A 10,769-nucleotide genomic window follows, 5' to 3' on the forward strand; every position below is an offset into this window, starting at 1 on the left:
GAAGGTCTCTGGGGCCAGGCGTTCGCTGTCGACAGCCCTGCACGGGGCGGCGCGGGGGCTTGGCTCGGCGCAGGCGCAGTCGGCGCGGGCTCTGCCGCGGGCTCCGGCGCGTTGACGGGGGCGGCGGCGGCCATGGACGACGAGGAGGAGACGTACCGGCTGTGGAAGATCCGCAAGACGATCATGCAGGTGCGGCTGCGCGGCTGGCGCGGGGAGGGCGGGCCTCGCTGCGCCGGGCGAGCCGGGCCGCGGCGGCTCGGGGGGGCGGCGGGAGCGGGCCCCGCGGGGCTGCGGCCGGCCCGGGGAGGGGCTCAGTCGAGCTGAAGAGGGGAGGCGGCAGGCCCCGGGCGTGCCCCCGGGCGGCCCGACACGGGGCCCCCGAGCCGGGGGCGCGGGAGGAACCCTGCGGGTCAGCCGGCCTGGCCTGCCGCCCGGGGCTGTCTCCGGCCGGCGGCCGCTTCTCGGTCTCGGCCAGCAGCCTCGAGTTACTCGGGCTGATCGGGACGACCGAGAGCAGCAGCAGGCCGGCTGAGCATCCGCGCGTGCCAGCGGTTTAACCGCGCCGGGACTCGACCCAGGCAGCCGCCTGCAGCGTCCCCTTACCGCTTGGCAAAGCTGCTCTAAGAGGGCCACCAAAAGCGGCTGACCGCGCCGGGGGCCGGGGGCTCTGCGCCGACAGTCAGGCCAGGGGCCCCCTGGGGGGAGGGGGCGGTGGGCGCGGGGCCGAGCAGCAGCTCTGACCTTCCCTCTCTCGTCTGGGGCCTCTCAGTCCGCCCGCTCAAAGCGCCCTGACTTCTGCGTCCTGGCCCTCAGCCTTTGTCCCCTTTCCCAACCAGAGTGTGCCCTGGCCTGCCCTGCGGCGCCCCTGCCACCCCTCTGCCCCCTCGTGCCCCAGACCCCGGCCATAGAGAGCTCTGCCCCGGCTTCCCAATCACAGCCTGTCCCCGAGGCTCAGGGTGGCTCTGTGCAGGAGCTCTCTGGGGGTGTGTCCTGGTCTTTGTCCCCGCTTCCCGCTTCCTGTCTGACCTCTACATGCACCTGTCGCACCGGGCCCCCAAAGCCCGTGTCATCCTCTGCAGGGGCCGCACCCGGCCCGTGCTCTTCCCGCATCCCTCGTCTGCCAGGAGCTCACTTGGCCAGTCCTCTCTGCAGCTGTGCCACGACCGTGGCTACCTGGTAACCCAGGATGAGCTGGACCAGACGCTGGAGGAGTTCAAGGCCCAGTTTGGAGACAAGCCGAGTGAGGGGCGGCCGCGGCGCACAGACCTCACGGTGCTGGTAGCCCACAATGACGACCCCACTGACCAGATGTTCGTCTTCTTCCCAGGTGAGGGCCTTGCTGGTCCGGGGTGGCTGTGTGTCTCCTAGGGGCCGCATTCTGGTAGAGCCATCCAAGGGCCTGCTCGGGTCAGCTCGTAGCAGCTGCCTGCTGAGTGACCCAGTGTCTACACCGACCCTTTTATTCTGCCCGTTCTGGGAGGAGAGCTCTTCCTCCCCACTGGGGATGATGCCATTGACCTCTGAACTTCTCTGAGCACTTTTTCCAGTTCTCTGCTGTTTCTGTCTTGATGGTTTTCTCTGTCCAGCAGGGTGATCACAGGCCTCCCGGTGGGCCCCCAGCCCCCTCCTGATGTCAGACTCACCTTTGTCCTCTCTGACCCCACATCTTCCCCTCTGTGCTTCTCATTCGCCGAAGCTCCCTCCTGCGCTGCTGCAGGGTTCTCACCCTGTCCTGGGCCCGGTACACCCCCCTCACCACACCCTTTCCTCCTTGCTCTGCCTGCTCAGTGTCCATCTGTCCTCCTCGGAGACCCGAGTGCAGGTGCCTCCTCTTCCAGGAGCCCCTCTAAGCTCCAGGTCAAGCAAAGAGCCCACCACGGGGTGTCCCAGGGCCCCTGTGTTCCTCTGTCTTGGCCCCTGCTGCCCTGAGGCGGCCTGATTGTAAAGCCCATAAAGGCTGGGAGGCCGTGTGTGCAGTGAGCACTCTGGGGGCCCAGCTCTCTGCCTAGAATCACGGGGGTAGAAAACATTTGCAGGATGGACCTAGCACGCGTAAGGCGTATTTACTGGAAGCCTTGGTGCCTAATCACGTGCCTCCCCGTGGAGCTGTCTCAGCCTCCTCAGAATCTGCCTGGTGGCAGGGCCCTCCCTGGAGTTGGACAGGGGTACGTCGTGTTCCCGAATGGGCCCCAGGACAGGACTGAGTTTCCTGCCGTGCTAGTCCACCTGGACTGTTGTAGCAGAGCCCCACGGACCGGCAGCTTCGACATCACCCTGATCCCCTCCCGGTGCTGGAGGCATGACGTCTGAGACCAGGGTGTCGGCAGGGCTGGGTCCTCCCGAGGCCTCTCTCCCTGGCGCGTAGATGGCCGTCTCCGTGTCCTCACGGGATCGTCCCTGTGTGTCTCTGTGTCCTCACACCTTAGAAGGCCACCAGTCTTGTCTGATTAAGGCCTGTCCTAACAACCTTGTTCAGATTTCATCGTCTCTTTAAAGACTTTGTTCCCAAGTACAGTCATATTCGAGGTACCGGAGGTTAAGACTTTAGCACAAGGATTTTGGGGGACACAACTCAGCCCCTGACACTGCCTGTCGGGCGAGTGAGGGTCTGAGGAGATGTGCTACACGCACGTGAAGGCCTGGCTGGGAGCCCCGCACACATCCTGGAGCTGGCAGCCAGTTGTTGACCTTCTGCTCGGCTCAGGGTCCAGTGGGTCCGGCCGTGCAGGGATGGGACCGTGGTCCCTCAGGTCAGCTGACTTCACATCCCTTCTGAACATGCAGCTACCTCGGTGGCACCTAGACCAAGCGAAGTGCTTCCTCTGGGGGTTTGCAGACCTTGGAATCACTGAGGCACTGGACCAAACAGATTCACAGATCCTAGTTCCAGAGAGGATCTGTTAGGTGGGGAGGTGCAGGGGACCTTCCAGCTCCCCAGCAGATGTGGAGGAGAACCAGCACCCTGGTTCCCGTTGGGCTCGTGGGGAAACTGAGGCCCCAGAGAGAAGAGCCTGTTCCCAAGTGGCACTGGGACGCCTTGGTGAGGTAGAGCTAGGATGCAGTGTAGAGCACCGTGTGTTCTGTCCACAGAGGAGCCTAAAGTGGGAATCAAGACCATCAAGGTGTATTGCCAGCGGATGCAGGAGGAGAACATCACCCGGGCCCTCATCGTGGTGCAGCAGGGCATGACCCCCTCCGCCAAGCAGGTGGGCGTGCGTGTGGTCCCCCCCCCCCAGGTGGGAGGTCGTGCGCCTCACGTTCCCCCTCCCCGGACCCTGCTGACAGTCTTCACCAAGGGTTGGCACGCTGCCCGCCGGCCCCTGGGGGTATCGGCCCCGTGTCCTGATGGGGCCTCAGGAGCCTGGGATCTGGGAAGGAGCGGCTCTCCCAGTGCTCTCACGGCCGATGCCTGCTGAGAGAAGCCAGAGCGGTGAGGTGGCCCGTGTGGGCACCCGCATCCCAGAGTGTGGGCTGGACAGGTCTGGGTGGAGGCTGCTGTTTGGGGTGGTGGGCGAGCGAGCGGTCTCGTCCCTGTGCAGAGTTCTCGCAGTCCCACCAGCACAGGGACAGCCCCGGGAGCGTTTTGTCAGAGGTCACTGTGACACCAGGCTGAGACCTTGGAAGCGTGTCGGGGCGGGCGGGCTCTTCCTCCTCGAGAAGCCCCGCTGACCGGCGGTGGGATTTCCTGATTTATGACGCGTGGTACCTTACTGAAGTGTGGAAGTAAGCCCTCTTTGGCCGCCAGCCCACCGTCAGCCTCTGGGGAGGAAATGGGGTGGCATCATGTTGGTCCTTGGCCATGCATGAGGGTCGGCCTCTCTTCCAGTCCCTGGTAGACATGGCCCCCAAGTACATCCTGGAGCAGTTTCTGCAGCAGGAGCTACTCATCAACATCACGGAGCACGAGGTAGGGGGCTGCTGGGGGACGGCAGAGGTGTGGCCCCCGCCAGATCGTAGGAGGCAGATGGGGATGTGTCCGGGCACTGGTGCTCCCTGTTTGGGGGTGAAGATCTCCCAAGGAAGTAGAGCGGGGGTCTCCGAGTGTGGCCCTGGGTGGGAAGCAGCAGCATCGCCTGCGAACCTGCCACGAGTCAGGAAGCTGGGGGGCGGGGGGGTGGAATCTGCTGCCCCAGGGGTCCCCAGATTGTGCCCCACGGCCCATCTGCATGAGCTGCAGGCTCTAGTCCCTCATCCACGTGTGGAGCCAGGAGCAGGGCGGGACTGCAGCCAGGGCCTCTGTGACGTCCCTGAGCACCTTGGGTGGGCGGTTCACGCCAAGGAAACAGCCTGCGGCCCGCCCTGCTCCCCTTTTCTGTGTGGGGGTACGGTGGGGTCTCTCGCACCCCTGGAGACTCAGCTTCTCCTCTTGGCAGCTGGTCCCAGAGCACGTCGTTATGACCAAGGAGGAGGTGACCGAGCTGCTGGCCCGGTAGTATCCTTTCGGCCCCTGCCCTGGCCCCTCTCCTCCCCTCCCACCCGCACACCCTTACTCGCACCCCAGCCAGTGGAGCCTGGGTTTTTCCCTGACTGAGCTTCTCAGTAAACTCCGAGAGAACCAGCTGCCCAGGATCCAGGCCGGAGACCCGGTGGCCCGCTACTTCGGGATAAAGCGAGGGCAGGTGAGACGTTCCACCCCAGCCCCCTCTAGAGCCAGGGCCTCGCTTACGCCGGCTCCTCGCCCAGGCCCAGGGTCCACTGTGAGGCCCCGCCCCAGCCCCTGCTTTCGTGTGTCCACAGGTGGTAAAGATCATCCGGCCCAGTGAGACCGCAGGGAGGTACATCACCTATCGGCTGGTGCAGTAGCCGCCGGGCTCACAGGTGAGATGTGCGCTGTGGCCACGGGGCCCGACGGGACGGGGGTGGGGGGCTCTCCCTTTTGGGGTGCAGGAAGGGCCCATCCAGGAGTGAGCCCCGTCTTCTCATTCCCCCCCAGTCCTCTGTGTCACCTCCTGGGGGGCCTTGTCGGCAGCCCCACTTCCCGCTCGGCTGGTCTCACCTCACACAACAGATGTAACACGTGGTCGTCCTTCCTTCTCTCTCCCGCCCTGCGGCCTGGAGACAGATGGGGCTGTGGCCACCGCCGCCGCCCCCCAGGAACCCCACCACTGCTGCTCTGGACCCCGGGGCGACCTCCCCTGGATGCTGAGCCCCACCCTGGACCCTGCGTGACCGTGCCTCTGGAGGGGACAGGATGCCATGGGGAGGCCTGCAGCAGCCGGCGACCCACAGCAGTCCTGGCTCAAGTCTCCGGCCAGCCCCCACCCCTGAGGCCGTCTGAGCACACCCGGGGGAGCAGGGAGCGAGTTACTATTTGATGCTGGGTGTTTTTAAAAATTAAAAGTATTTGTGCAAGTAAAGCGGCTTATCTGGAGAAGCAAGGCAGAATGACAGGCTTGCAGTGAGTGGCCTTGCTCGAGGCTCTAGACCCTGGGCCTGCCCCGCCCCCCAGGGTGGCCGTGTCCAGGCACGTCCCTGTCCAGTCTTTGGTGGGGGTGGGCAGCGTGGGGCGGGGCAGGGCTGCTGGGCTGCTCTCAGCTCTGTTCCCGGTGTTTTCCTTGCATCAGGGTTTGTGGTCAGGTTATGCAGTTTCCCCATTAGTGTCTAGTTTCAGAAGGCCTTCCTGGTTCGGGTTAAAAGGTTTGCTTTTCTTTTCGTTTTAACAACGGCTTTATTGAGACCTAGTTCACGTACCACGGCGTATGCATTGGCAGCACACCACTCGGTGGCTTTTAGACCTTGTCATCACCCCGAAAGAAACCCCGTCCCCATCAGCCGTCACCCCTCCCCAGCCCCCACCCCCACGAGCCCCCTTCCCGTCCGCGGATGAGCCTGCTCTGGACGTGTCACCCACGTGGACTCACACCCCGCGTGGCCTTCCGTGTCCGGGTCCCTCCCTGAGCGTCGTGGGGTCAGGGTCCGTCCCCGGGGCCGCGCGTGCGGGCGCCTCACTCCTGTCTGCGGCCGTGGGACGCTCTGGTGCGTGGGGGATGCGCTGTTACCTGTCCAGCTGCGCACCCCCACATTCTACTTAACCCATTTATCCTCCGCGGACACCGGGTTCATCCGTTTTCGGCAGCGACTTGTGAATAACGTTGCCGTGGGCGTTCGTGTACATGTTTTGTGTCGACGTGTGTTTTCATTTTTTCCGGGTGTGTATCTAGCCGTAGGATTGCTGGGTCGTGCGGAAGCGGGTCACCGGGTGGAGAAACTGCCAGGCTGTTTGGCGGCCCGTGTCAGACCCGCACGGCCTTGGCAGCGTTCGCTGCGGTGAGGTCGGCCTCGCTGTGCATGGGATGCCTTCTCCCTGATGACTAACCACCTGAGCTGTTCTCTTGGCTCAGAGGCCACATGCATGTCGTCTGTGCAAGAAGGTCTGCCCGCCCCTCACGTGCTGTGTAGTTGGGCTGCGCGTGTCCCTGTCGCTTCTGGCACGCAGCCACGGGTGTGCATGTGTGTCTCTCATCACATACACACTTGGCGGAGGTGTGTTCTATGATTTAGATTTCTCAAAAATCTGTTCATAAGTTTGGTGCATTTACACGTGGCCTTAAATTCTGCGATGGACTCCTGGGCCCAGTGTGACACAGGGATGCACTTTCCCCTTGGACAGACCGGGCTCTCGATGCCTTGTAGGATGGCCAGTGGGTCCTCCTGTGCATGCACACAGGTCCTCTCCCACGGATCCATCCACCTGTGAAAAGTAGAGCTTGTCCCCTGCCCCCCCAAATACACATGCGCTGTTTTCCAGAGTCAGCTTGTCCAAAGTAAGCCAGACCCCAGGAGGTCCCCGGAGGAGTCCCGTCCACACAGAGAGGAGAGGGTGGGAGCCAGGGCTGGGGCAGGGGTGGGGAGTCCGTGCTTCACGGGGACAGAGTCTCCGTGTGGGGAGATGGAACGTTCTGGAGACGGAGGGTGGGGGTGGGGAGTCCGTGCTTCACGGGGACAGAGTCTCCGTGTGGGGAGATGGAACGTTCTGGAGACGGAGGGTGGGGGTGGGGAGTCCGTGCTTCACAGGGACAGAGTCTCCGTGTGGGGAGATGGAACGTTCTGGAGACGGAGGGTGGGGGTGGTCGCAGGACAGGGTGAGTGCGCTTCACGCTGCTGAGCTGTGCGCTTAGAGACTCCTCGCGTGGCTCGACTTCGTAGTCAGATACGTTCTCACACAGCTTTGCACGTTTATTTACAAACACAAAGAACAATTAAAACCCCACTGTGAGGAAAAAAGACCAATAACCAAATTTTTTTACTGTGGTTGTATTTCCAGCTCTGGGCCAGATGGTCCCTGTTGTACTTTGGGCAGCGGGGGCCACAGGCAGGGCGGAAACGCGTGGACATGGCCGTGTGCTGTTAGTCAGCGCTGGGTCGCTGTTTGCTGGCTCGGTGACCTCCTTTTCCGGATCTTTCTCAGCTGCTGCAGAGCGTTCTGTCTGGGACTGATGCTGCTCAACTGAGCCGGGGGGTGGGCTGCAGGTTTCGGGGGCCGGCCCCTCTCGCCAGCCGTTTATGTCCTGATGGGTGTGAATTCCATCTAGTTTTTCACAGCAAATGAGAGGTTGGGTCTTGCCGCTGCTGAGCCGACCTTGAGCCTCCAAGATCCGTGCAGCCGGGGTGAGGGGTCAGTAAGAGGAATTGGGGAGGGTCCTCGGCCGCCGCTGGCTGGGGGTTCACTTTGCTGCCCCTCAAGGTGGCCACGGCCCTGAGGCTGCTCAGTGTAAAGGAGATTTGCACTTCAGGTGCTCGGCCTGGCCACATTCCGGGGCTTAGTAGCCACGTGGGGCTGGTGGCCGTCAGCCCGACAGCCTGAATGGACGGCGTTTCTGGAAGGTTCCACCAAGCAGCGCTGGGCCAGACGTTTCTAGGAAGTGCTTATTTGACGCCTGTGTGTGCACAGCCCACCTCAAAGGTCCCTAACTGGGCTGTTTCACTGGAATTTCTCTTCCTGCGAGTCGTCGCCAGCGAGGCACCGAGGAGATGCTAAGTCGACTGCGGCCCCCTCCCACACCACCAGACAAGATGGGCTCAGATTTAAAACTTTATTTTAAGCAAAATAAATGTGCATTTGAAAATCTACGTTGTGACCCAGGACAGACCTCACCGCGTGCCTACACCCTCCGGGGCCCGACGCTGCCTCCTGGCCCCTGCCATCTGGCTTCCAGCGTGGCCTCCGTGGTGGCCCAGTGGCCGGTGGGGTGGCTGGCCCCGAGGGCAGGGCCACTCAGCAGGGGCGTACGTGGCTTCTCTGTCCACATGGCCCCCAGCACGCAGGCAAACACGGGGCAGGCCTCAGCCTCACCCCATGCTCCCGGAAGCTTCTGGAAAAGGCAGCCAGCAGTGTCCTCGGTGCATTGGGCTTGGAGCAGGCCTCGCGGGGCCTGGACATCCACGGGGACTGGACACGCAGGGCCCCAGCTAGACACACTCCGGCTGCCTCTCCTGGCCTGAGCCTGCTTCGACCCGCCCACCGCGGAGCCTCATGGCGGGCAGCCGGACCTCGGCCGTGTTGTTGCATTGGTTGGTGTTGTACTCGGAAAGCTGCTGGGCCAGGCCCTCCCCGGCCCCGGCCGCGGCCCCCAGCTGCTCCTCACTGCTGCTGCGGCTGCCCCGGCCCTCCTCCACGCTGGCCTCGCTGCCCGGCTTCTCCGGGAAACTGAGGCGCTGCACGGCGCCCCCGTCCGCTGGGGACGGCAGGTCTGAGGCCTCCTCCGCCTCGGAGTCGGAGTCATTGGAGGCCACCTGGGGTTCTGGGAGGTCAGGAAAGGCGGGAGGCGCGGGCGGGGGGAGACGGGACAGACGACGTGTCGTGACCAGGAGGGCCCTGGGGCCCACCGCCTGACATGCTGCCACCCTCACCAGGCCCGGCTCCCTGCCCCGGCGCCGCCCGCCCACAGCCAGAGGGGCAGACTCCGCGCACGGGGCGCACAGGGCTGCTGCCGTGTGCGGGGTACCCCCTCTGTGTCTACACAGCACCTCAGAAAGGCATCTCCTGGCTGGTATTTGCGGCAGGTCAGACAAGCTCTCTCCGTGGGAGACAAACCCCCAGCCGCGCGGCGCCCAGGGACACCGCCCAGCAGCCTGCCTGGCCGTCCCCACCGCTCACCTGGGCCCCCGTCCGCGGCCTCCTCCTGCAGGGGGAGGGCGGCCCCCGCACTCGCCTCTGGGTGCGCCATCTGCACCGCGGCCTCAGCCCGCTGCACGTACGTGCCGTCCTGCAGGTGGCAGAACAGGGCTCGGGGAGGGCCCGGGACTCCGGCCCATCCCTAGCTCTGTCCTCAGTGTGAATTGACTAAAAACTGAAAAAGCCTAAACCTTGTTAGCACCCTGTGCAAGCGTACATGTGATGACACCGAATCCCGTGCCGCGCACGGGCTGTGCTTGTCCCCCTGGGGCAGCAGGCCGGGCCCCGCGTGGACGCCAGCGTGTCCGGCCGCCCCTGCACACCCACAGGCCCCTGGAGAGGGAGGACAGGCCCTCCACGGGGACTGGAGCATGAGCGAGGTGCTGGGAAACCAAGCACGCAGAGCTTGTGGAAGTGAGAACCGGTGGCCCCGCAGCCGGGCAAAGTGGCAGGTGGACCCCGGGGGGCAGCACGCGAGCCCGAGCCTGAGGATGTGCTGGAGGAGCAGGATGGGCCGGGCTCCAGAGGCAGGTGGGGGAGGTGCGGCCGTAGGGCCTTTGCACCGGCAGTGGAGCTCCCCCAGAGTTGAGCCCCCCTCGTCGGTTCTTTGCTTAGAAATGCCTCCGAGAGGAGCACCTGGGTGGCTCAGTCGTTGAGCATCTCTGCCTTGGGCTCGGGTCAGGGTCCCGGGGTCCCGAGATCGAGCCCCGCATCGGGCTCCCTGCTCAGCGGGAAGCCTGCTTCTCCCTCTCTCACTCCCCCTGCTTGTGTTCCCCCTCACACTGTGTCTCTCTCTGTCAAATGAATAATAAATAAAATCTTAAAAAAAAAAAAAAGATATCCAGTCATGTCATTTAACAAAACTCTTACAGCTGACATAAAATAGGGCCCTGCAGCGCACAATTAGAAAATCCATGTTCTGGAGTGCCTGAGTGGCTCAGTCCTTAAGCGTCTGCCTTCGGCTCGGGTCAGGGTCCCGGGGTCCTGGGATCGAGCCCCGCATTGGGCTCCCTGCTCGGCGGGAAGCCTGCTTCTCCCTCTGCTTCTCCCCCTGCTCATGCTCTCTGTCAAATAAATAAATCTTAAAAAAAATAAAATTCAAGGGCGCCTGGGTGGCTCAGTTGGTTAAGCAACTGCCTTCGGCTCAGGTCATGGTCCCAGGGTCCTGGGATCAAGCCCGGCATCGGGCTCCCTGCTCAGCGGGGAGCCTGCCTCTCCCTCTCCCACTCCCCCTGCTTGTGTTCCCTCTCTTGCTGTGTCTCTCTCTGTCAAATGAATAAATGGAGTTTAAAAAAAAAAAATGCCTCCGAGGCCCCTCCTGACCACCCTGCTGAAACCAGGGCTCTTGGTCCCGGCCCCCCTGGAGTGGGCAGCCCTGGGCCCCGCCACCACCCTCACCTGGCCCCCAGGCACCTCCTCGGGCTCCTCCTCGAAGATCAGGCCATAGTGGGCAATGAGGGTCTCCACGACGCGGGCCTGGTGGGGGTAGTCGACCAGGGAGGACAGGGACACGGTGGCCTCGGTGGGCCTTGGCCGCAGCAGCGTGGGTCCAAACACAATGCCCAGGTTCCCTGGAGTCATCTTGTTGTCCTGCTCGACCTCCACGATCCTAGGGGTCACGCGGACTCAGGAGCAGGCATGAGCAGACCCCCCC

General features: G+C 63.6%; 2 protein-coding genes across 4 annotated transcripts in view; one reads left to right on the forward strand and one right to left on the reverse strand.

Annotated features, from left to right (window-relative positions):
- Nucleotides 1–20: 20 nt before the first annotated feature.
- Nucleotides 21–5,357, forward strand: POLR2E (RNA polymerase II, I and III subunit E). Its single transcript, XM_034997088.1, has 8 exons — nt 21–189; nt 1,153–1,327; nt 3,091–3,206; nt 3,827–3,907; nt 4,374–4,432; nt 4,541–4,619; nt 4,738–4,818; nt 5,063–5,357. Exons 1-7 carry the CDS (start codon nt 133–135, stop codon nt 4,801–4,803), a joined length of 633 nt encoding a protein of 210 aa, XP_034852979.1. The 5' UTR covers nt 21–132; the 3' UTR covers nt 4,804–4,818; nt 5,063–5,357.
- A 1,722-nt stretch (nt 5,358–7,079) lies between these two features.
- The window catches only part of ARHGAP45 (Rho GTPase activating protein 45), a 13,391-nt gene continuing 9,701 nt past the window's right edge, over nt 7,080–10,769 (reverse strand). The window contains exons 21-23 of one of the 3 annotated variants that reach the window (XM_034996868.1): nt 10,529–10,724; nt 9,098–9,206; nt 7,080–8,741 (exon numbers count right to left, since the gene is read on the reverse strand). In XM_034996868.1, coding sequence (XP_034852759.1) covers nt 8,410–8,741; nt 9,098–9,206; nt 10,529–10,724 — 637 coding nt within the window. In that variant the 3' untranslated portion in view covers nt 7,080–8,409. Of the gene's footprint in view, nt 8,742–9,097; nt 9,207–10,513; nt 10,725–10,769 lie in introns of all 3 variants that reach the window. The other 2 variants (XM_034996865.1, XM_034996866.1) reach the window with 2 other exon arrangements.

The sequence above is a fragment of the Mirounga leonina genome, unplaced genomic scaffold (assembly GCF_011800145.1).
Source record: "Mirounga leonina isolate KUSES-001 unplaced genomic scaffold, KU_Mleo_1.0 Mir_94, whole genome shotgun sequence".
Taxonomy (NCBI): domain Eukaryota; kingdom Metazoa; phylum Chordata; class Mammalia; order Carnivora; family Phocidae; genus Mirounga; species Mirounga leonina.

Coding starts and splice junctions, on each gene's coding strand:
- POLR2E (XM_034997088.1), top strand. CDS start 133: ATGGACGACGAGGAGGAGACGTACCGGCTGTGGAAGATCCGCAAGACG. Junction 4,433..4,540: donor ACCGAGCTGCTGGCCCGGTA/GTATCCTTTCGG, acceptor TGAGCTTCTCAG/TAAACTCCGAGAGAACCAGC. Junction 4,620..4,737: donor TCGGGATAAAGCGAGGGCAG/GTGAGACGTTCC, acceptor GTGTGTCCACAG/GTGGTAAAGATCATCCGGCC.